The 23,647-nt window shown below is 41.1% G+C and overlaps 1 non-coding gene and 1 gene segment (V, D, J or C); both read left to right on the forward strand.

The window, feature by feature from the left end:
• LOC110296839 overlaps window positions 1–19,347 on the forward strand; it is a 23,083-nt gene extending 3,736 nt beyond the window's left edge. Inside the window, 2 exon segments of the V gene segment in view lie at window positions 15,909–15,946; window positions 18,801–19,347. Of these exon segments, the coding sequence occupies window positions 15,909–15,946; window positions 18,801–19,123 (361 nt within the window).
• On the forward strand, window positions 8,466–8,614 carry LOC115031380. Its single transcript, XR_003837021.1, has one exon. It is a non-coding gene; the product is annotated as a small nucleolar RNA SNORA48 (small nucleolar RNA).
• Window positions 19,348–23,647: the final 4,300 nt, after the last annotated feature.

Genomic DNA, 23,647 nt, shown 5'->3' on the forward strand with positions numbered 1-23,647 from the left:
TGGAAAGAGAGGCCCATTGGACTTGCAAACTTTATATGCCCCAGTACAGGGGAACGCCAGGGCCAAAAGAATGGGAATGGGTGGGTAGGGAAGTGGGGAGGGGGTATGGGGGACTTTTGGGATAGCATTGGAAATGTAATTGAGGAAAATACGTAATAAAAAATATTAAAAATTAAAATAAAAAAATAAAAAATAAAATGTGTGCTAGTATTCAAATGTAAATATCAGTATTCCAGTGATTATGTGTTATTTATTCATGCGTTCAGAAAACAAGTGTGCACATAGATAGAGCAACTGTTCAATTAAGGACATAGAAATGGAAAGACAAACCTATGAAAAGCAAATAAAACATCGTAAAGAAGAAAAGCAGAAACTAATGAAAAATGTGGTCATAAAGTGAATAAAACTGTGATTGAAATATCTTTTTCTTGAAAAGGATCATTAAAACAGATGAATATTGAGCTATTTAAAGCTAAAATATGCCAAAAATCATGTTATGAAGGAGCAAAGAGAAAACAACTCTATCTATAGCTCCTGAAGAGCTTAAGTTTGGAGGAGTGTGTCCTGCTTTTAAAGAGGTAGAACCATGCTGTAGATGAAGCCCATGATGTTCTGTGAAAAGAGAAGTAACCCTGACTCCAGAAGATGTGTTCAACTGGAAAAGATCAATAATCAAAGATCGTAAAACAATTGGGAGAGGCCCACCATCCCCTCCTCTGTGGGAAAGTTCAAGGTCATTTTCTTGAAAAGTTCTAGCATATGTTTTTGTAGTAGTAGTAGTTGTTGCTGCTGTTGTTGTTGTTGATGATGATGTTGATGGTGTTGATGGTGATGATGTAGTTGTTGTTGTTATATAAACCTTCTTTAGAGCATAGAAAACTACAAAAACAAAAAACAAAAAAAAATATCTATTTCAGGTAACCTATATTCAAAACAGCTGTGTTAATGAGGCAATTTATCATCAATGAAGCATCACCTATTGTTGATTTGTTAAAGATTATTTATCTTCAACATAATTAAAAGCCTGATAACTGGCCCTGTTGACTGTGGCTTTTACTGCCGTTTCTCTGTGCTGAAACTATCCATACAAACTAGAAATAAAGTCTGAAAAGTCAAAAAACCACAATGTTCTGATAGGTGGAAACCGTGTGTATATGTGGGGCGGGGGATGGGGGGAATGCTCATACATGTGTGACAGAGAGATAGGGGAAAAGGAGAAAGAGGGATCTTCTGAAAACAACAGAAGAGCAGAGATCTGAAAAACAGAAAAAACAGAAAAACAGAAAAAGCAGAGATCTGAGAGATCTCTGCTTTTGTTTGCAGGACAGTTCTGTGACCCATGACTGGGCCTCTGTAGACTCACTGCTTATACAACACTGCCATCTGCTGACACAGCATTAGCACCCTGACTTGCTCTGGTGATAAACTGGAGGCACTGTGAGATCATTTCCTTGTCACTGTTTCCTGTGCCACACCCATTCATATGTATTAGAAATAGTCTGAGAAGAAAAAGACGTTCAGATAGGAAGGAAGCATGTACTGTACCTATATACCTACATAGATACTTACTCAAGGGGAGGGAGGGTATGGGGTGTGTGTGTGTGTGTGTGTGTGTGTGTGTGTGTGTATCTCCCATGCACACACACACACACACACACGAAAAAGTTGGGGAGGAAAGATTTATTTTAAACAACAGTCTGATCCCATTATAGAGGTGGAGACCTGACCAGATTCAGATCACTGGCTTTGTTTGCAGGCCAGCTCAGTGACCCATGATGGGGCCTCTGTAGGCTCACTGCTTATACAGCACTGCCATCTGCTGACACAGCTTCTCTGCTGACACAGCTTCTCTGCTGACACAGCTTCTGCCCCCTGCCATGCACAGATAATGAGCTGTTTAGTGGCTCTGTGAGATCGATTCCTTTTCGTTGCTTTCATTTTTGATATCTAAACAATGTTTCTACAATTCAGAGACACAAGCAAATTGTATAATTAACTTCAATTTTACAAGTTAATATTTTCCACCTTTTACTGGTATCAAACGGCTTGCCGTGGTTCTGACCTGCCAAGATAGGGAGTAAAGCTCTCTTTGGTCTCTAGTCCCAGGCCTTGGAGTTCCAAAAGCCTGGGCTTGGAGGGAGTCCCAGAAGCTTACAGCTCCAAGCCCTGAGAGCCAGAGGCCTACTGTTCCAGGTTTTGAAATCCAACAGGATGGCTAGGGAGAGGTGGCTCAATGGTTAAGATGTGCCCTGCTTTTGCAGAGGATGTAAGTTCAGTTCCTAGCACCCATATCAGGCAGCTCACATGCAGTTACATATAACAGCCTGTAATTTCATCTCTAAGGATCTGAACATCTCTTCTGGCCTCCTCATGCACTGTGTTCACATGCACGCACAGTGTGTGTGTGTGTGTGTGTGTGTGTGTGTGTGTGTGTGTGTGTGTACTATATATACACACATATATAATAGAGTGAGTTGAGCTGGTAACCTGGGGTGTCTGAGACCTTGGGCCTTTGACGGTTCCTTAGAAATCTCCCAGTACCAGGGCCAGAAGTTTCTTGTCTTCAGCAGCTGTCTCTATTGCCTCTGCTCCTCCTCATCTCTGCCACAGCCTTTTGATGGCACTGCCGATGTCACCAAGGACACTTCCTTCACTACTGACATTGCCTTCATTGTCCCTACTTCCTTCCTTTCCTCGTGTTACCAGCTCAACTCACTCTACTAATGATAAAATGCAAAAATAGGCAAGACGGGGCCTTTTATTGCAACTTAATGCTTCAGATTCAACACCAGAGAGCAACATCTAGCTGGTATCTCCAGGTTAACTTGCAGAGTGAACCAAGCAGAGCATTTATATAGCCAGAGTGGGAGTGTGTCCAGTGTGTGTGCACATGGCAGTACATCACACCAATGAAGAACAGTATTCTCACCAAGCATGAAGGGCTGCACCTGTCCCAATCATATCAGTCCCTCAGACACTCAGAATGAAGTCACACACCTTCAGACTGCCTTCTTGACTGATATTCCTTCATTCAAGGCCATACATAGCTCCATAGGATGAAGCAGTCTTAATTTACCATTCAAATCATCCAAGCTATCAGGAAAATTGACATTAAAAGACACATCTACAATAAAGTTGTCATTCAAAGTGATTTAACAATGGGTTAAGAATGCATAGCTCAAAAAAAAAAAAAAAAAAGAATGCATAGCTCCTGCCTCAGTGATCCCATGAGTAATGGGCCTCCTAATATGACTGTTTTACTCATCTCCACCACCCAACTACCCTTGGCAACCACCACACACATCTCTTTGACATGTGTGTATGAGATACACACATATCCTGTATTTTAATCATATTCAAGACTGATTACCTTCTCTTATCTCCCTCACACTCTAACTACATCCCTGCTAATTTTGTGTCCATTTTTAAGGTTTATTTTTATTTATGTGTACACGTGTGTGTGTGTGTGTGTGTGTGTGTGTGTGTGTGTGTGTGTGTGTATGGACCATGAGAATGTGTCCAATTGCCTGGACCTGGAGTTACAAACAGTTGTGAACTGCCTGCTGTGGGTGCTGGGAATCAAACTCAGGCTCTCTGCAAGAGCATCAAGTGTTCTTGGCCGCTAAACCACCTTCCCACAACCCCACACACTTTTTGATAACCAGTTGAGTTTAGCTGAGGTAACTTACATAAACTCGGGTTAGGGGTTATTTAACAAAGCATGAGCAACTTAGCAGTGGGTATCACTGAAGAAACTTTTCTCCCCTCCCCTAGCAACTATTAACAGCCAAAAGCTGTTTAGGAAAGGGTGGGGGGCTTATAAGCCCCAATTAACCTAGCTAGAAGTCCTTAACTGACTATAAATCTTAAAGGAAGAATAGAGCCTCATAAGCCCCTGCCCTGCCCATGATGGAATATTGGCAGGCCAGATCTTCTGGTTGTGAGCAAGTAATCAAGCTGCTCTGAGTCCGTGAGTGCAACAGCCATGTCTGGTTCCCAAGGATGGTGCACAAAGCCCCTTTCCTTCCACCAACTCTGTGTTCTTTCTACCCCTTCTTCCACTGTGTACTCTGAACCTTGTATGGTGATGACATAAACGAACCATTGATGGCTGAGCACTCAATCATCCCTTATTTTCAGCGCTTTGACCCGTTATAAGTCTCTGCATAAAACACACACACACAAAAGGGAGGGGGGTCTGAGCAACACTAATCTATAGGTTTTCAACCTAGCAATATTTACAAGGCCATTCAAAAAACAAATCATGTCCATTTAGTGAAACAACAGCAGTAAGTTTCCCACTAAGGCCTTTGACCACACCCGCATAAGCCTTTAACCAGGTTTACAGTAGCAGGAATGAATACTGTGGAGTGGACCTCAAACCCAATCAGAAAATGGTTGGTTACCCCCATTCTAGCCATACCACTATTGCTCCAGTGGGCATATCTTACCTGCCGTGGGGTAGATCCAATAGGGCACAGGGTCTATAGCTAAATACAGCTGCTGATTAGCCCCCTCACCCAGAAGACCGTGTACCATCGTCTGGCACTGTAAAATCCACCCAGCTGAAAGGAAGCCTCCAAACAGTTCCAGCTGGGTTTTTCCATGGTCTATAACCAAGAGCATGGTGTATCCAGCAATAGGGTCTTAGCATCTAGAAATTAGCTATGGTAATTGCCTATATTGTTTGAGGGACCTTAAGGACCTCAATGACCAACATACAGCATGGTATTCACCCCTGGCACCAGGATTTTTATTTAATAACCTATGGCTTCCAAGGCAGCTTTATCCTCCCATGCAGGGCACCTCACAGCAACTCCTTTTTATTAATTGTACGTTAAATCGCTTGCAAAGTAGTGCGCTTCCTCACGGCTTTTTCATGCACCCTCAGCTTTGATTGGCCATCTCTCCCCCTCTCCTCTTTCCCATTTTTCTGCACTACATTCCTACTTCCTACAAAATTTGTCCTAAACAGTTTTTCCTTTCTCTCCACCATTGCCCCTTCCAAGATTCCTAGATTTTGGTTACCTTAAATTCCAACAAGGTACAATTTTCAGAGGCTTTACAGTAACAGAAAAAAAAAAAAAAAAAAAAAAAGAGGCTACAAGGTACTTTTCAAATTTATTGATGGGCACAGGAGTGCAGGTTAAAGCAAAGTGGGGAACCTCTGCTACAGGCCTCGGATGCTATCTGACGTTCCCAGCGTTTGCCGTGAGGATGCTGCTCAGCCAACAACTCAAGTCAGGATGAGTTGGGATCTGTTCATGTATTCCAAAGGATTTACCTAACAGTCACAGACGGCAGTAAATGGCCTCAAGTAGCAGTTAATGGCCACTTGAGGGAGCTAAAGATAACTTGTCTCTGGGCCTGCACAGATTCCACCCCTCCACAGTCACTGAAGTTCTTTATTATCATTATTGTTCTTACTGCTGTTGTTTTACTTCCCAAATGTTGCCGCCCCCCACAGCCTCCCCTTGCAGAATTCTTCCCCAACACCCCCTTAGCCTCTAAGAGGGTACCCCCACCCCAGTCATCCCGCTTCCCTCAGGCATCAAGTCTTTACAGGATTAGCTCGTGCTCTCCCACTGAGGCCAGACAAATGTGTCTGCTACATATGTGCCAGGGGGCTCGGACCAGCCCATGGATGCTCTTTGGTTGCTGGCTTTCTCTCTGGGAGCTCTCAGGGGTCTGGGTTAGATGACACTCTTCATCTTCCTATAGAGTTGCCATCCCTTCCTTTCCTTCAGTCCTTCCCCTAACTCTCCCATAGGGGTCCCCGACTTCAGTTCAATGGTTGGCTGTAAATATCTGTCTCAGTCAGCCGCTGTTAGAGCCTCTCAGAGGACAGTCATCCAGGCTCCTGTCTGCAAGCACAACGTAGCATCAATAATGGCGTCAGGGTTCTAATCAGTGATTCAGCCTTTGTAAAGTGGTCAACGGAAGGTGCAGGTTCTTGGGGAGGGAGTTGAAGGGAACACGGGGACTTTAATTCACATGGATAAAATAGAAGAGTGCCTCTATGAGAAAGGTGAGTCTGTGGACTAAATGGACTCTTTTCCGCAGAGAGAAATAGAGGAAGAATTTCAGAAGCTAATTTTAAAGGTAAAAGAATACTTGAAAAGAAGAGGGGGGTGGGAGGAAAGTATGACAGAGAAATCAGCTAAATGCTGCCCCCAGCTTACACTTCCTTAGAAGGGAAAGGGGAGCGAAAGCTACTCCTGAAAGAAAAGCTAACCGAAGCAGAGCAGTCCCACCCTCAAGACAGGCACAGAGCTAGCTCTCACATGCTAAAGTACAGATGCAGAAACCTCTTGCATTGGGATCAGTCTTGGATAAAAATAAGTCGGTGAAAGACAGATTGCAAAGCTCAATGAGGCCAGCAGAGGCCTCTAGTCAGCAACAAGGAAAACTCTCTCATGCTAACAAGACAAACACAGACTCAGCAAAAACATAAACGGAAGGATGTGCCCACAAGTTCACCTGACCCTCTTCCTCCATGAGTGTGCTTTTCTCAAGAGGCAGCTCCAACACAGCCTCACATCTTCCTCTCTATTGCTTCCTCTGTGTATTCCCCCACAATACTCACTTAGCAGGATTTTTACTGTATGTATTTGGGGTGGATATATATATCATTTAAAATTTAAAATTTAAAAAAAAAAAATGTTAAGCAAAGAACAAATGTTAGGAACTGTAGGGGGAACACCAACTCATGCACAAGACACAAATTCCAGAACACACAAAGCCTCCCCTCTACAGTCCTAAAAGCCAGGAAAGCACAAGATGATATGTGTGTGTGTGTGTGTGTGTGTGTGTGTGTGTGTATTGTTATCTCTTTTCATACATTTAATTTTGTTCATGCATTTTTACAGTTTAGAGCAGGTTTTTTCCTTAGTTTCTTTTTTTTCCTTGTTTACTCCTGTGTCCCTTACACACACACACACACACACACACACACACACACACACACACGCACATATTCATACTTCTAATTATTTTATACTTTTCTTAAGTTTTACCTTTTTCTCTTCTAGTTTTTGGTTGTCAACACTTTCATTATTGTTACGTCTTTTTTCCCTATTTTTCCTTTTTCCCAAGTCTAGAAAAAGAAACAGACAGTGAAATAAAAAAGGAATTGAGAACTCTAAACAGACTTCACAAGAGAAAATCCTCTTCACTCCATTTTATAATCAGAAAATTAAAAAAAAAAAAATGTTAAGCAAAGAACAAATGTTAGGAACTGTAGGGGAAACACCAGCTCATGCACAGGACACAAATACCAGAACACACAAAGCCTCCCCTCTACAGTCCTAAAAGCCAGGAAAGCATGAGATGATGCACTTCAATTCGGAAAGTAAATACCATCTAACGGAGCTTTAAATTGATAGCAAAGTTACTCGTGTAACAAGCAATCTATAAGTGAGCTTGTGCGTGCCAAGACAACACTACAAGATAGTTTTAAATCCTTTACAGTAAAGGAAGAATGACACCGGCCATCACAAAGGCACAGGAAAGAATGGGTTTCCTGAGAGGCATCTATGTCCTGGATTGGGAGAAATAATGTGTGAAATGTTGTACTAAAAAACACAATCTTCAGATTTAATGCTATCACCATCATGGTTCTAGTGACATTCTTTACAGAACTAGAAAGATAATACTAAGCTTGTATGGAAACACAAAAGACCATGAATAGGCAAGCAGGACAAACCCTACATCATATCACATCACATCACATCACATCACCACATCACATCACATCACATCACATCACATCACATCACCACATCACATCACTGGACCTCACGTTATCCCACAGAGGTGTAATGACAAAGAGAGTGCAGACAGAGAACAATGAACTGGAAGAGGGCCCATAACCTGCACTTCTGTGGACAGATCATTTCTGACAAACGTGCTAAAAAAAAAAAAAATAAATGTGCATTAGAAAAAAAAAACAAGTTGCAAATTAGACATCCACAAGGACTACATTGGATCCATATCTGTCATCCTGCACAAAAATCAATTCAAAGTTGGGTCAAAGGCTTTGATTCAAAACGTGAAAAGTTGAAACTGCACAGGAAAAAAAATTTGAAGTGTAAGAACTGGCAAGAACTTTCTGAACAGAACCTCCATATCACTGGAAATATTCTCAAGAATTGATAAGGAGGATTATATAAAACTAAATGGCTTCTGCACAGTAAGAGAAACCATCGACATAACGATAGTCCAGCTACAGAGTGAAAAAGAATTGCTTTACTTTAACGAGGGATTGGCTCCTAGAATATATAAAGAACTGCAAAAATTAAACACCAAAAGTATAAAACGTCCAATCAATAAATGAGATAATGGACTGAATAAAGAAATATAGATAGACAAAATTATGTAATCATCAGGAAGTTGCAGATAAAAACTAAAATAACAGTATGTATCTCACTCTAGTCAGTATGGCTATTATTAAGAAAACAGCTGATAACCCCTGGCAATGGGCAAAGGGTCACCTTGGTGGTGGTGGTGTTCTTCTATCAGTCAGGGGCAGAGCAGATGGCATGGCAGTCCTTTGTTCATCCTAGCTTGATGGCTGGCTCAGTGGCCTAAGCTGTTTTATGCCTGGGAGACATAAAAATCAAATCAAATCCAGACAGTGCAGCGCAAGAGGAGGAAGACAGAGTTCTGCAACACCATGTGGGGCAGGTCCTCCACCCTACAGCATGGGAGGGCCGAAGATGCACAGGGGCCTGCCTACCACCTACCCAACACAGTCCGGAAGAAGGAAGACAGAGACCTGAAGACCGCGATGCCACCCACAAACCCTCAGGTGCATGGCATAGACAGCCAAAAGCACCACTTGCTGCCACACCACGCAGTGCCGTGAATGTCACCTAGGGGCCCGTCTATATCAGGAGCCTCCACAATGCACGAGTGAGTGGTGGGCAGATGAGAGAGAAATGCAGCAGCTTGACAGCAGCCTGTTGTGAGTGAGGCCATGGTGAGATCCCAGCCTCAGCTTCTGCTGAGGGTCGGGGCTGAGGCTGAGGCTACGCAGAGTAGCGGCAGGGTTGGGGGTGATATCCGAGGCTCACATTGCCACCTGAGAACATGGGGACGTCCCTGGTCTGGGCAGCCACTTTGGTCGACATGAATGTCCAGGGACTGTGCAGAACTGTCCCTGCCCCTCACTGGCTGCAGCTCTCTAAAAAGATAGTCCCGCCTCTCACCATGGCAGCACTTGGGAGAGCAGGCCCTGCACCTCGCCCAGCTAGCACCGTGGAGCGGGCCCTGGTGGCAAGTGAGCAAGCCCCAAGAGCCTGAGTGTGGGAGAGTTGACCCCCTCCTTCTTCTGCAGAGGGCTGGCACAGGTGCAGGGGTGATGCCCACTCCCACCCCTCACTACCTCAGCAGTCAGAAAAGTTACCACAGGGTCAGGAGCATTGGAGGACACAGCAGAGTTGACCTTGGTGGTGGGGACACAGACGAGCCAGCACCAAGAGCTGGGTCCACCACAAGTCTGCTACAAGGTGATATGTGTGCATGGTTGATGTCCCCTCCACACCTCCCCCTCAACGCCTTCAGTACTCAGGAAAGAAAATGAAGACGTGTGGACAGAGGGACATACTTTGGAACACACTGTGACAGACTACAGCTTCCATGATGAGATTTCCATGCTTCTGTTCTCTCTCTCTCTCTCTCTCTCCTCTCTCTCTCTCTCTCTCTCTCTCTCTCTNTNTNTNTNTNTNTNTNTNTNTNTGTGTGTGTGTGTGTGTGTGTGTGTGTGTGTGTGTAGGAGGGGGGAGGTTGCAAGGGCAAAGGGCAGATATGAGGGTAAAGGAACATTAGTGGGACTGGGTATGATGGGAAACTTAAAAAAATTAATTAAAAGTTTTTTTTTAATTAAAAGCAAAGACGTGACAACAAATGCTGCTGAGGATGATGGAAAAGAGGAGTCGTTACTCACAGTGCTGTGAGTGTACGCTGTGTGGCCACCGTGGGAATAAGTATAACTGTTCTCAAAAGATTAAACCCAGAACTACCATAAAACCTATTTATATCATTCCTGGACTTGTGTACAAAGGGCTATATCCTACTAGAGAACCTTATACATTCATGTGTATTGATGTTCTAGACACAAAACCTAAGAAGTAATATCAACCTGATGTCCACAAACTGATGAATAAATCATGAAAATATTGTATGTAAACACTATGGATTTTACCCAGTCGTATAATAAGATAGGAAAATAAGTGGAACTGGGGCGGGGGGACATTCTCTGTCATGAGCAGATCCCAGCTTCTAATTTTTGTGTATGAGTATTTATGTGGGAGTTTAGACAGGGGTCAGGAGCGTAGAGACTGTGAACCATAAAAGTACTTTAAAAGAAGAAGTGAGGAGGTAGGGGAGGTGATATGCAGTATGAAAGGGGAAAGTGGAATACTAAAAGTACACAGGTACAAGCAGAGGTGGAAGGCAGGGAGATGAGGTTGTAGCCTGGTGGGTCCATAGACCTCAGCCAATCTCTACATTCTTCTTCAATTTCTTCAGTTCCCAGGCTTCACTGGCAGTAGTTATACACCCAACCCTTTGCCCAGAGCATGCATGTGGACAGAAGTGTTTCTCTGGTGGTTTCCACAGCCCTCGCTGGAATATCTTGATGCAGTTAGGCTCCATGCCTTGTTATTCCTGCCTGGAAAAAATATTTTTTTAGCTTAATAAGCTTATGTACAGATCATGTCTCTTATGCTAGGGGTGCATGCAGTTGTATTTTTGTACAATCCAATGACTACTGCTAGAGCTTCCTATAGATTGATCTTCATATTTAATTCCTCTATTTAGCACAATAACCTTACAAGTCTATGGACAAGACAAAACATCTTCAAACCAGCTACCTACCACCTTCTTCCTCAATGATCTATCCAAAGAAGGCCATTCAATTATAGCACACATATGCCAAATTACATCACATGGGGAACAAAACTGGAATGGTAAAAACAACCAAGCACAATATGTCAGTGGTAGACACATGGGGGAAGGCAGAGAGCTCAGAATTCAGTTTATCACACGTATAGAGTAAGCTGGAACCCACAACAGCCAATATGTAAATTTCAGAGGCTTAGCCCCTCTGAGGTTAGTAAACCCTGACCCACTTACTGTTTTCTGTTTCATGTGAAGTGAAATGGCTGTAGCCTAATGTCCTTCTGAAATCAAGAAACACATCTTCACTTTCCAGACTGGGACCAGACTTTTGTGCCACGTTGTGACATGCACACATGCACACACAGGAAAGGACTTGGCTTGTGTCCACATGCCTTTCTTCAGGGACAAGTGGGAATGGACATAAAGAGCGTCTCATCCTCAAGTGGCCTCCTTTGTCTCCCTCCTTCCTGTCCAAGACGGTGATTTACTGCCCAAAGACAAGTCCATCTGAAGCAAGAACTATCAAGGACTCTGTCGTGACTGATAAACTGGGAAGAAAAAATTGGACCAGAGACTTCAAGGCAGCTCTCAGACAAGAATATTCCAGTGCCAGGTAGGGAAGCCAACAACCTTCAAACTTTGCAGAGAACAAAATTGTTTCTGACATGCAGGATAATCCTCTCTGTTACTAATATGAAAAAAAAACCCTCCCTTAAAAGACTGTTTAATGATGGAAAAATTACTTAGCAACAGCAACAAAAAAAAAAGTTTCTGGAATTGTTATATCTAAAGATGTCACTAATGTAGTTTGTGAAGTATGTTTGGAATAATTTAAAGATGTGTTTTTATGCTCAGTGGCTCCCTTTCCCTCTCCCTCCTTTTCCCCATCTCCCTTTCTCTCTACAAACAGGTTAAAAATTACTCTGAGGATTGCCTTTGGTGAGGGTGAAGTGGGAAGCAACATTAAGAATGAATTTATTTAGCTGCATATGTATCAAAAGATGGCCTAGTCGGCCATCACTGCAAAGAGAGGCCCATTGGACTTGCAAACTTTATATGCCCCAGTACAGGGGAACCCCAGGACCAAAAAGAGGGAGTGGGTGGGTAGGGGATTGGGGGGTGGCTATGGGGGACTTTTGGGATAGCATTGAAAATGTAAACGAGGAAAATACCTAATAAAAAAATTAATTAAAAAAATTAAAATTAATTAAGCTTAAAAAAATAGAATGAATTTATTGAGGTGCTTCCCCAAGAATTCTATTCTCATCACTCTAGTGAGTTAAGTCCAGGAACCACACGGATTGTCTTATAGATACTTAGCCTTTCCTCAATAGACCAATCAATACCCAACATGGACACTCTACAGGATCATAGATCCCAGAAGAGCCTCATCGATGCTCCTGACACATTCTTTGTCTGCAAATAATGAATCCCAAATTAAAGGTTTCAACCACCTCTAGAGTAGAGATCTTAACTCATATCCATCAACCACGACTGTATGACCAAACACGGCTTCATAACGATCTAGTTCAAACTAGATCTTGTTTCCTCCAAAATGTTTCTCTTATGCTGCCAACTCATGCAGTCCACTCCCATGTTATAGTCCCTCATTCTCTGTTTGGAAAAAAAATATCTCCTGTGCAGAACCAGAGAGGCTTTTACCGTTTTTGAACTCTGTTTAAAGATATTTTTAAAAATTAATTGAGAAAAAGAAAAAGGTAATTTCAGAATTTACATTTTTGATGGTGTAGTCTCTGCACACCTATACAACTTAAAATGGTCTCTGAAAACTATATAATGAATGTATAAAATAAAAGAAGCAAATATAACAGCCAATATGCCATGTAAGCACACATATATAATAGATAGGAGGACAGTATGTGTCCTTACTGCCCTTGAGCTGCCCCAGGGGAAACCTCTAAGCACAGCTTGTGCAGCCTCCTAGAAGAAGCCTGTACTACAGCATCCGTTTTACAGTCAGACCATACATCATATCCAGTGCCCCATATTTTCACGAAAATATCTAGAAACATATTTCCTTTTATTAACTGATTTGTGTTCATTGTGGTCTACATAAACTAGTTTATCCAAACTCCTATCGATGGATATTTGGTATTCCTATTCTTTCTACCTTTTAAAAAATAATGTGGTCTCTACAGACATCTGAGCACACTTAGCTCTCATTTCCCACCCCAGGATGGCCTAAGGGGTTCCCCTTCCTCCTACTCCAGTATTCTCTCTCTTACATGCATGCTGCTCCTATTCGGTAATTTTGTCCCTCGTGTCTACTCTGATAACTGTGCACTTAGACCTAAACAGCAGATTTAGGTCTAAGCTTTGTTCTTTAATGTCACAGACATACAATATTAATTTCTAGCTCATAGAGTCTTATGGATAGCTAAATATAATAAGCCATATATGATGTCTGGCATTTTATAAGTTCTCAACAAACATCAATTTTTATGGTTGATATCGCTTCCATAACTACAGAGAAAAATCACTTTTCATTCTCTTTACCATCCATGTTAATTGAGATCATCAGCTACTTTACATAGTTAAGTTTTATTGACAATTTCTCTTTTCTTTCTATTTCCTACTTGATTCTTTTCTTTCTCCATCTTCTGGTGAAACACATGTAGAATCTGCCATTCCAGATTAGCAAAACCCTAATAACATAAACAAGTAGACCTCTCTAATCTTGGTTAGAGTTGCAATTTTTCTAAGAAAGTTGATTCTTGTAGAGGTCAGTACTAACCTTTTGTCTGTTGTAGATTACTATCATTGATCTATACTATTGGCTTTTTTATTGCTTTTCTTTTTCATTTATTCTGCAAATGTCTGATGAGTGCTTGTCAATTAAAAATAAATGGACCAGAATTCCCAAAATCCTAGCTAATAAAATAACAAACATCTTACTATCTCAGAGCAAATGGGTTCTACAGGCCTAACAGCCTATCTATAAAGCCAACTCGGTGGTAGAAAGAATCCCTTGAGCTGAATCTTGAATGACAGCTCAAGGGATAGGGAGGACAGGGTGTTCAGAAGCAGAGAAGATGCCTTGTAAATGTGGAAGGCTGTGGCAGGATTGGAAGGACTTTGGGGTGGTAGGAAGGGGATGGGAATGGGTAGTTACAAGAGAAACAAGACTGTAGTAAATAAAGCTGAAACTCAAAGCAAGCTTTCAGCGTCTTTAATTGGAGACACTAACTTCAAAGGTATCATGAATGTGGTTGATCTTGGTGAAAGTTGAGCTTCACCTGTCCTAACAACAGACCAATCCCAGAGTGAAAGCTTATCTTTCTCCTTTATTAATGGTTGCTGTTGTATCCATAACTCAATTCCAAAGGATATGAACCTTAACATATAGATATAATTTTGTGTACCTTCTATGAAACAGCATTAAAGCAAAGAAGTTCAAATAGAAAGACTGGCTTAGTTATTATTAACTAAGAGATGCTAGTGAGTTCTAAATTAATACCATTTAAAATTTATAATTTGCAGAATTACCACCACCACCACCACTCAGCCCTGGAAAAGTTACAAAGAACTGGCTATCCAATTTGTTTGTTTTCCTCCTTTTTAGAGTTCTTTTATTTATGTGTGAGTGAATGCCATGTACTTATGGATGCAGAGGCTATCAGATTCCTTGCAGCTGGAATAATAGACAGTTGTGAGCTACTTATAGTACTAGAACTAAGGTCCTATGGAAGAGCAGCAAGTGCCACTAACTGCTGAGCCACCTCTCCAGCCCATTTTTTTATTTTTCAATGAACAAATAATAAGCAGTCCTATGTGACATGCTTCTAAAGCAAAAGATATAATATTTAGTATTATATACATTAATAATAAAATACATTATCTTCTAAGAATTGAAGTCTCAACTATGAAAATCAGCAGTTCTCTGTCAGAGAAGCCCAAGCACTTCCACGCATGCTTGGAGAGGAGGTTAAGCTTTCACAGCTACCCACTGCTCTGTTCCTCTTCAGTGAGGAGGGTTTTTGTACAGCCAGACAGTGGAGTACTACCACTGTGGTGGACGTTCGGTGGAGGCACCAAGGTGGAAATCAAACGTAAGTAGAATCCAAACTCTCTTTCTTCCGTTGTTTATGTCTGTGGCTTCTATGTCTAAAAATGATGTATAAAATCTTACTCTGAAACCAGATTCTGGCAAAGATACATAGTAACTCTGTAAGCAAAGCTGGGAATAGGCTAGACATGTTCTCTGGAGAATGAATGTCAGTGTAATAATTAACACAAGTGATAGTTTCAGAAATGCTCAAAGAAGCAGGGTAGCCCGCCCTAGACAAACCTTTACTCGGTGCTCAGACCATGCTCAGTTTTTGTATGGGGGTTGAGTGAAGGGACACCACTGTGTGTACACGTTCGGAGGGGGGACCAAGCTGGAAATCAAACGTAAGTAGTCTTCTCAACTCTTGTTCACTGAGTCTAACCTTGTTTCTTTGTTCTTTGTTATGTGCTTTTCTTAAGGGGATTTCAGGGATGTAGCAAATTCCATTCTCAGATCAGGTGTTAGGGAGGGAAAACTGTCCCACAGGAGGTTGGAATGATTTTAGGCTAAATTTTAGGCTTTCTAAACCAAAGTAACTAAACTAGGGGAAGAGGGATAATTGTCTACCTAGGGAGGGTTTTATAGAGGTAGAAGTTAAAATAAATCACTGTAAATCACATTCAGTGATGGGACCAGACTGGAAATAAAACCTAAGTACATTTTTGCTCAATTGCTTGTGAAGTTTTGGTCCCATTGTGTCCTTTGTATTTGTTTGTGGTGTACATTGGATAAATGAACTATTCCTTGTAACCCAAAACTTAAATAGAAGAGAACCAAAAATCTAGCTACTGTACAAGCTGAGCAAACAGACTAAGCTCATGTCAGATTTGTGGGAGAAATGAGAAAGAAACAGTTTTTCTCTGAACTTGGCCTATCTAACTGGATCAGCCTCAGAGAGGTTTTTGTAAAGGGGGGCGCAATGACATGAATCACTGTGATTCACGTTCGGCGGGGGGACGAAATTGGAAATAAAACGTAAGTAGATTTTTGCTCAATTATTTGTGGCATTTTGGTTCTGTTTGGGTAACTTGTATGAATTTGTGACATTTTGGCTAAATGAGCCATTCCTGGCAACCTGTGCATCAATAGAAGATCCCCCAGAAAATAGTCAGTGTGAAAGCTGAGTGAAAAACTCGTCTTAGGCTTCTGAGACCAGTTTTGTAAGGGGAATGTAGAAGAAAGAGTTGGGCTTTTCCTCTGAATTTGGCCCATCTAGTTGGACTGGCTTCACAGGCAGGTTTTTGTAGAGAGGGGCATGTCACAGTCCTCACTGTGGCTCACGTTCGGTGCTGGGACCAAGCTGGAGCTGAAACGTAAGTACACTTTTCTCATCTTTTTTTATGTGTAAGACACAGGTTTTCATGTTAGGAGTTAAAGTCAGTTCAGAAAATCTTGAGAAAATGGAGAGGGCTCATTATCAGTTCACATGGCATACAGTGTCAGATTTTCTGTTTATCAAGCTAGTGAGATTAGGGACAAAAAGAGGCTTTAGTTGAGGAGAAAGTAATTAATACTATGGTCACCATCCAAGAGATTGGACTGGAGAATAAACATGAGTAGTTATTGAGATCTGGGTCTGATTGCAGGTAGCGTGGTCTTCTAGACGCTTAAGTGTTAGATTTGGGGGGGGGGGGTGAGGAATGAAGGAACTTCAGGATAGAAAAGGGCTGAAGTCAAGTTCAGCTCCTAAAATGGATGTGGGAACAAACTTTGGAGATAAACTGAATGACCCAGAGGATGAAACGGTGCAGATCAAAGAGGGGCCTGGAGCTCTGAGAACAGAAGGAGAGTCATTCGTGTTGAGTTTCCACAAATACTGTCTTGAGTTTTGCAATAAAAGTGGGATAACAGAGTTGAGTGAGCCGTAGGCTGAGTTCTGTCTTTTGTCTCCTAAGTTTTTATGACTACAAAAATCAGTAGTATGCCCTGAAATAATCAGTAAACTGTTTGAAAGTATGACTGCTTGCCATGTAGATACCATGGCTTGCTGAATAATCAGAAGAGGTGTGATTCTTATTCTAAAATCTGTCACAAAATGTCAAAATGAGAGACTCTGTAGGAACGAGTTCTTGACAGACAGCTCAAGGGGTTTTTTTCCTTTGTCTCATTTCTACATGAAAGTAAATTTGAAATGATCTTTTTTATTATAATAGTAGAAATACAGTTGGGTTTGAACTATATGTTTTAATGGCCACGGTTTTGTAAGACATTTGGCCCTTTGTTTTCCCAGTTATTACTCACTTGTAATTTTATATCGCCAGCAATGGACTGAAACGGTCCGCAACCTTTTCTTTACAACTGGGTGACCTCGCGGCTGTGCCAGCCATTTGGCGTTCACCCTGCGGCTAAGGGCCATGTGAACCCCCGCGGTAGCACCCCTTGCTCCGCGTGGACCACTTTCCTGAGGCACAGTGATAGGAACAGAGCCACTAATCTGAAGAGAACAGAGATGTGACAGACTACACTAATGTGAGAAAAACAAGGAAAGGGTGACTTATTGGAGATTTCATAAATAAAATGCATTTATTATTATATTCCCTTATTTTAATTTTCTATTAGGGAATTAGAAAGGGCATAAACTGTTTTATCCAGTGTTATATTAAAAGCTTAATGTATATAATCTTTTAGAGGTAAAATCTACAACCAGCAAAAGTCATGGTAAATCTTCTTTGACTGAACTCTCACTAAACTCCTCTAAATTATATGTCATATTAACTGGTTAAAATAAGATAAATTTGTGACATGATCTTAACTGGCTAGGTAGGATATGTTTTTTCATACAAAAATATGACTAATAATAATTTAGCACAAAAATATTTCCCAATACTTTAATTCTGTGATAGAAAAATGTTTAACTCAGCTACTATAATCCCATAATTTTGAAAACTATTTATTAGCTTTTGTGTTTGACCCTTCCCTGGCCAAAGGCAACTATTTAAGGACCCTTTAAAACTCTTAAAACTACTTAAGAGTCATTAAGTTATTTAACCACTTTTAATTACTTTAAAATGATGTCAACTCCTTTTTAACTATTAATTTATTTTAAGGGGAAAAAAGGCTGCTCATAATTCTATTGTTTTTCTTGGTAAAGAACTCTCAGTTTTCGTTTTTACTACCTCTGTCACCCAAGAGTTGGCATCTCAACAGAGGGGACTTTCCGAGAGGCCATCTGGCAGTTGCTTAAGATCAGAAGTGAAGTCTGCCAGTTCCTCCCAGGCAGGTGGCCCAGATTACAGTTGACCTGTTCTGGTGTGGCTAAAAATTGTCCCATGTGGTTACAGACCATTAGACCAGGGTCTGATGAATTGCTCAGAATGTTTCTGGACACCCAAATACAGACCCTGGCTTAAGGCCCTGTCCATACAGTAGGTTTAGCTTGGCTACACCAAAGGAAGCCATACAGAGGCTAATATCAGAGTATTCTTGGAAGAGACAGGAGAAAATGAAAGCCAGTTTCTGCTCTTACCTTATGTGCTTGTGTTCAGACTCCCAAACATCAGGAGTGTCAGATAAACTGGTCTGGGTCTCTGTCTGAAGCATGGAACTGAAAAGAATGTAGTTTCAGGGAAGAAAGGCAATAGAAGGAAGCCTGAGAATATCTTCAAAGGGTCAGACTTAATTTACTTTCTAAAGAAGTAGCTAGGAACTAGGGAATAACTTAGAAACAACAAGATCGTATACATGTGCATCCTGGCCCCATTGTTCCTTATCTGTAGGGATAAGCGTGCTTTTTTGTGTGTCTGTCTATAACATAACTGTTTACACATAATGCACTGAAAGGGATCCCTTCCTTGTTACTTCATACCATCTTCTGTGCTTCCTTCCTCAGGGGCTGATGTTGCACCAACTGTATCCATCTTCCCACCATCCAGTGAGCAGTTAACATCTGGAGGTGCCTCAGTCGTGTGCTTCATGAACAACTTCTACCCCAGAGACATCAATGTCAAGTGGAAGATTGATGGCAGTGAACGACAAAGTGGCGTCCTGAACAGTTGGACTGATCAGGACAGCAAAGACAGCACCTACAGCATGAGCAGCACTCTCACGTTGACCAAGGCCGAGTATGAACAACATAACAGCTACACCTGTGAGGCCACTCACAAGACATCAACTTCACCCATCGTCAAGAGCTTCAACAGGAATGAGTGTTAGAGCCAAAGGTCCTGAGGCACCACCACCAGCTCCCCAGCTCCATCCTATCTTCCCTTCTAAGGTCTTGGAGGCTTCCCCACAAGCGACCTACCACTGTTGCGGTGCTCCAAACCTCCTCCCCACCTCCTCCTCATCATCATCATCCTCATCCTCCTCCCTTTCCTTGGCTTTTATCATGCTAATATTTGCGGAAAATATTCAATAAAGTGAGTCTTTGCACTTGAGATCTCTGTCCTTCTTACTAAATGGTAGTTATCAGTTGTTTTTCCAGTTACCTGGGTTTCTCTTCTAAAGAAGTTAAATGTTTAGTTGCCCTGAAATCCACCACACTTAAAGGATAAATAAAACCCTCCACTTGCCCTGGTTGGCTGTCCATGACATGGCAGTCCTTTCTAAGGTTCACAAGTACTATTCACGGCTCATTTCTCTGGGCCATGGTAGGCTTGAGGAGGCATACTTCCTAGTTTTCTTCCCCTAAATCGTCAAAGTCCTGAAGGGGGACAGTCTTTACAAGCAGATGTTCTGTAATCTGATTCAACCTACCCAGTAAACTTGGCAAAGCAAAGGAGAATCATTATCACAGGAAGGGAAGGCAACCTAAATGTGCAAGTAATAGGAAAATGTGGAAGCCCATCATAGTACTTGGACTTCATCTGCTTTTGTGCCTTCACTAAGTTTTTAAACATGAGCTGACTCCTATCTGCCATTGGCAAGGCTGGGCACTACCCACAACCTACTTCAAGGACCTCTATACCGTGAGATTATACACATACATCAAAATTTGGGAAAAGTTCTACCAAGCTGAGAGCTGATCACCCCACTCTTAGGTGCTTATCTCTGTACACCAGAAACCTTAAGAAGCAACCAGTATTGAGAGACTCATTTATGAAAGTCTAAAACTGGATACAGCCAAAATGTCCACCAACAGTTAAATTATGGTATGTTCACAATTGAGCTATTACTTAATAAGGAGAATTAATAAAATAAAACTATAAGAGCATAGTTTAATCTCATAAACAAAATAGTAAGCAAAACAAAACATTTTTTCATCCATGTAAGTTTAAAAGCAGGTAAAATTTAAAATTAAGAGAGACATAAGTTTTGAGGTAGCAAGATGGAAACTCTGGAGTTTGGGGAATGTTCTGTTTCTATGTATGGGATGTGAAAGTTACTTTTGTGGTATTGGGGTCTATGTTCTTCCTGTATATATTGTATACTTCACAATAACTTCACCTAAAGAAATATCTAATACCCAGTGCATACATAAAAGAGGAAAAAAGGAATAAATCATACATCAAAGCCAGAAAGAAAATAAAGTAGGGGATCCAGGATCAAATCTTGAGCCCTCTTCTATTCTGCCTTCCAGAGCTCAAAGTACAAAACACATAATTCAAACACATGATTCCTCCTTGCGGTCTCTTCCTTCATGCATCGAATTAAAAATAGCCATGTATAAAATGAGATAGAAGAGACCTTCATCAACAGGTGAAAGAATATAGGTAATTTTATCTGGGTATGAAGAGCCCACGTATCAAAGGTTATATTAGGGAAGGAAGAGGACACTAACAGTGACTTTCACCCTCCCCCTCTTCCTGGAGGCCCCTGCGTTTAGTCCCTTGTGGGCTCATCCACTCAACACACATTTACTAAGCATCTTCTCAGCCTACACTCTGAAGGCAGTGCAGAATAATGTTAGTGTCCCTTCCCCCAGTTAATATGCAGTCCAGTTTTCCTGCTCCTTCCCTTTCTCAGTCCACATAAGGATGGTGGGAAAGGACAGTCACCAAATAGGAGAGGGCAACCCTTTGCCTTCCTACCTCTTGAGAATGTACATTATTATCCACTTTTTGAAACTTCTTTTAATTGCTTTTTTTTAGATTTGTCTTTTCAAATAGCATAACCTTGTTCATCCATTTCTGGGAACCAAATTTATCAATCAACAGTGCCTCTAATCTGGCTATTAACACAAAAATGCCTCCTCAAAATATATATGTTCAAGTCTTATCTAAAACAGAACCCACAATTAAAAAGAAGAAAGAATACATATAAGCATTTATATAATTCTGAGCAACCTTGTGCTTTGTGAAAAAAAATATAATCTAATGTCACATGCTGTATTCTTTTTATTTAACACTGGTGAAATTATACCATTAGAGAGAAAGAGGACAGATCACTGATCCTAGGATCTAGGGATGTTACAGATAAGAAAACAAATGTGACAAAGAGCAGTCACAAGGAGGATCTTCAAGGTCACAGAATCACTGTCTTGATTTCAGTGGTGGTTACATACATTTAAATATGTGATAAAATGTTGAACTGTATTCATATATTGTACCAATGTCAAATGCTTAATTTTTGGCTCTATAGTATAATTATGCACTAAATAACTATTTGGACAAAGAAAATGATGTTTACATCAAAGGTGAGGCCATATTTGTTAGGAACATAACTTAAAAACCATTTTGTATAACTAATGAAAAGCCATTTTGTGTGCCTTGGCATATCATGCCTGAGCTGTCACCAGATAGATCTAATAAGACCTAAGCCTCAGAAGCAAGCCCCTGCCCAGCAAGCAGGCAGCACAGATAGGAGCTAAACCCAGGACAGGCCTTGATATGCTAATGAACTACCTTCAAGGTGGTGTTGCTGAGCTAGTGAACCAGCCCCAAGCTGTGAGCCCCATAACACAAAGCTACTGCCCAAAGAAATTATACAAAAATTGGAAATTTGGGAATGGTGTGCAGGATCGCTCTGCTGTATGCCTGAAACACAGCTTCTCTATGTTTTGTATTGATACCAGTCTAGAAGCTTCCAAAACTTTCTCACTGAAGAAGATTCCCCATTTGGGACCCCTACAAACTTTTTTGCCCAAACAACTGCTTCCCTCCTGGTGTGATATCTGTTTTACTTTTATGTTAGCATAATATTATAAGGAATGTTTATGTGAATAAATCAAGCATATTTTAAAAGCAAATATTGTATGCACATCCTAATTGCTAAAAATTTTACAGCTAGTACTCCCATGCTCTCCACAATACTGGATCCAAATAAGTCCTAATTTCAATGTTGGGCATCTTTACAGAGAGAAAGAGATTAAAAATGAAGAGACATGCAGAGAGTGCACCATGCCATCGTGGAGACAGACTGAAGTGACACAACTGCTAGTCAAAGAGGATTAAGGACTTCCTGAAGCCACCAAAGGCAAGAGGTATGAAGTGGTTTCCCCCTCAGTATCCAGAGGAGGCTAAGCCAACCAACACCTGTTTGTTTAAGACTTCTTGCCTTCAGGACTGTGAGAAGGTAGCTTCCTATTGTTCTAAGCCCCAGTATGTGGCATCTTGTTAAGGTAGAGTCAAGAAACCAATAAAATGCAGACAGCCAAAAGGATAGCTTGGTTTTCCAGGCCCTTCCTTCTTATTTTTGTTTTTTTTGTTGTTGTTTTTGTTTTTGTTTTTTTGTTTTGTTCTGGGGTTTGGGGGGGGTTGGTTTTGTTGTTGTTGTTGTTGTTTTTGTTTTGTTTTGTTTTGAGACAGGGTTTCTCTGTATAGCCCTGGCTGTCCTGGAGTTCCTTCTCTCTCTAACGTCTACATCTCAGAGGGGATCCTCTGACTTCAAATGAGCAGTAGCTCTCCATTTTTAGCTCTTTTATTCATTTATTTACTTACTTACTTACTTACTTATTGTCTATAAATGAAAGAATTTTGGAGTGGGAAAGGGTTCATGAGCCCCCAGCAACTCATGAGGAGCTACAGACAATTGATGGTTTCTGGGAAAAGGAGACTCAGTTTCTTTAAGAGTGTAGCTTCTGATGGGTCAACCATGTTCCTGTGGCTAATGTCACACCCAGGAGGATGCAGACAGCAGAAACTGGAGTTAATGAGTTGTTTGAAAAATAAAAAAGAGGGCATGAAGCTTGGGATAGGAATTAAGGATAAATACAATTAAATACAGGAAATTCTCAAAGAATTAATAAAAAACATTTCTTTAAAAATAAATTCCAGAATTAGCTATGCTTCCTCAAAATTGCTTCTGGAGAACTTTACAAGTTAAATAAGTTATATTGTAGAAAAGGTAGAGAGGAGAATAGTGGAAGAGAGAGATAAGGAGACTTCAAAAGGAGTGGAGGGAGATAGAGGAGGAGAAAGCGGAAGCAACAGCTGATAGACACAGGATAAGAGGGAACAGAAAGGTAAAAGAGGAAGCCAGGATGGGTATTTCTTTGCCTATCTGTGATTTGCACATGGTCTTGGCAATTATTGATGAGTCCAAGGCTTAATTCTTCACTTGTGTCAACTCAACGGAGTCTTTCTTTCTTACAACCAGGCCCCCAGTATGCTCATGTATATATCAGATCCTCTTATCTCCTTATAGCAATGCTGTTTATAACTGGGTAACTTTGTGAAGGGAAGGAAGTGCACACTGAGATGTGCTACAACTTTTTAATACAAAATTTTGAAGAGTTTGTACAATGTATGTATAATTAATAATTAATATTATACACTTTAGATTTTGATTTCAACTCAA

This window comes from Mus caroli, chromosome 6, assembly GCF_900094665.2.
Source record: "Mus caroli chromosome 6, CAROLI_EIJ_v1.1, whole genome shotgun sequence".
Taxonomy (NCBI): Eukaryota; Metazoa; Chordata; class Mammalia; order Rodentia; family Muridae; genus Mus; species Mus caroli.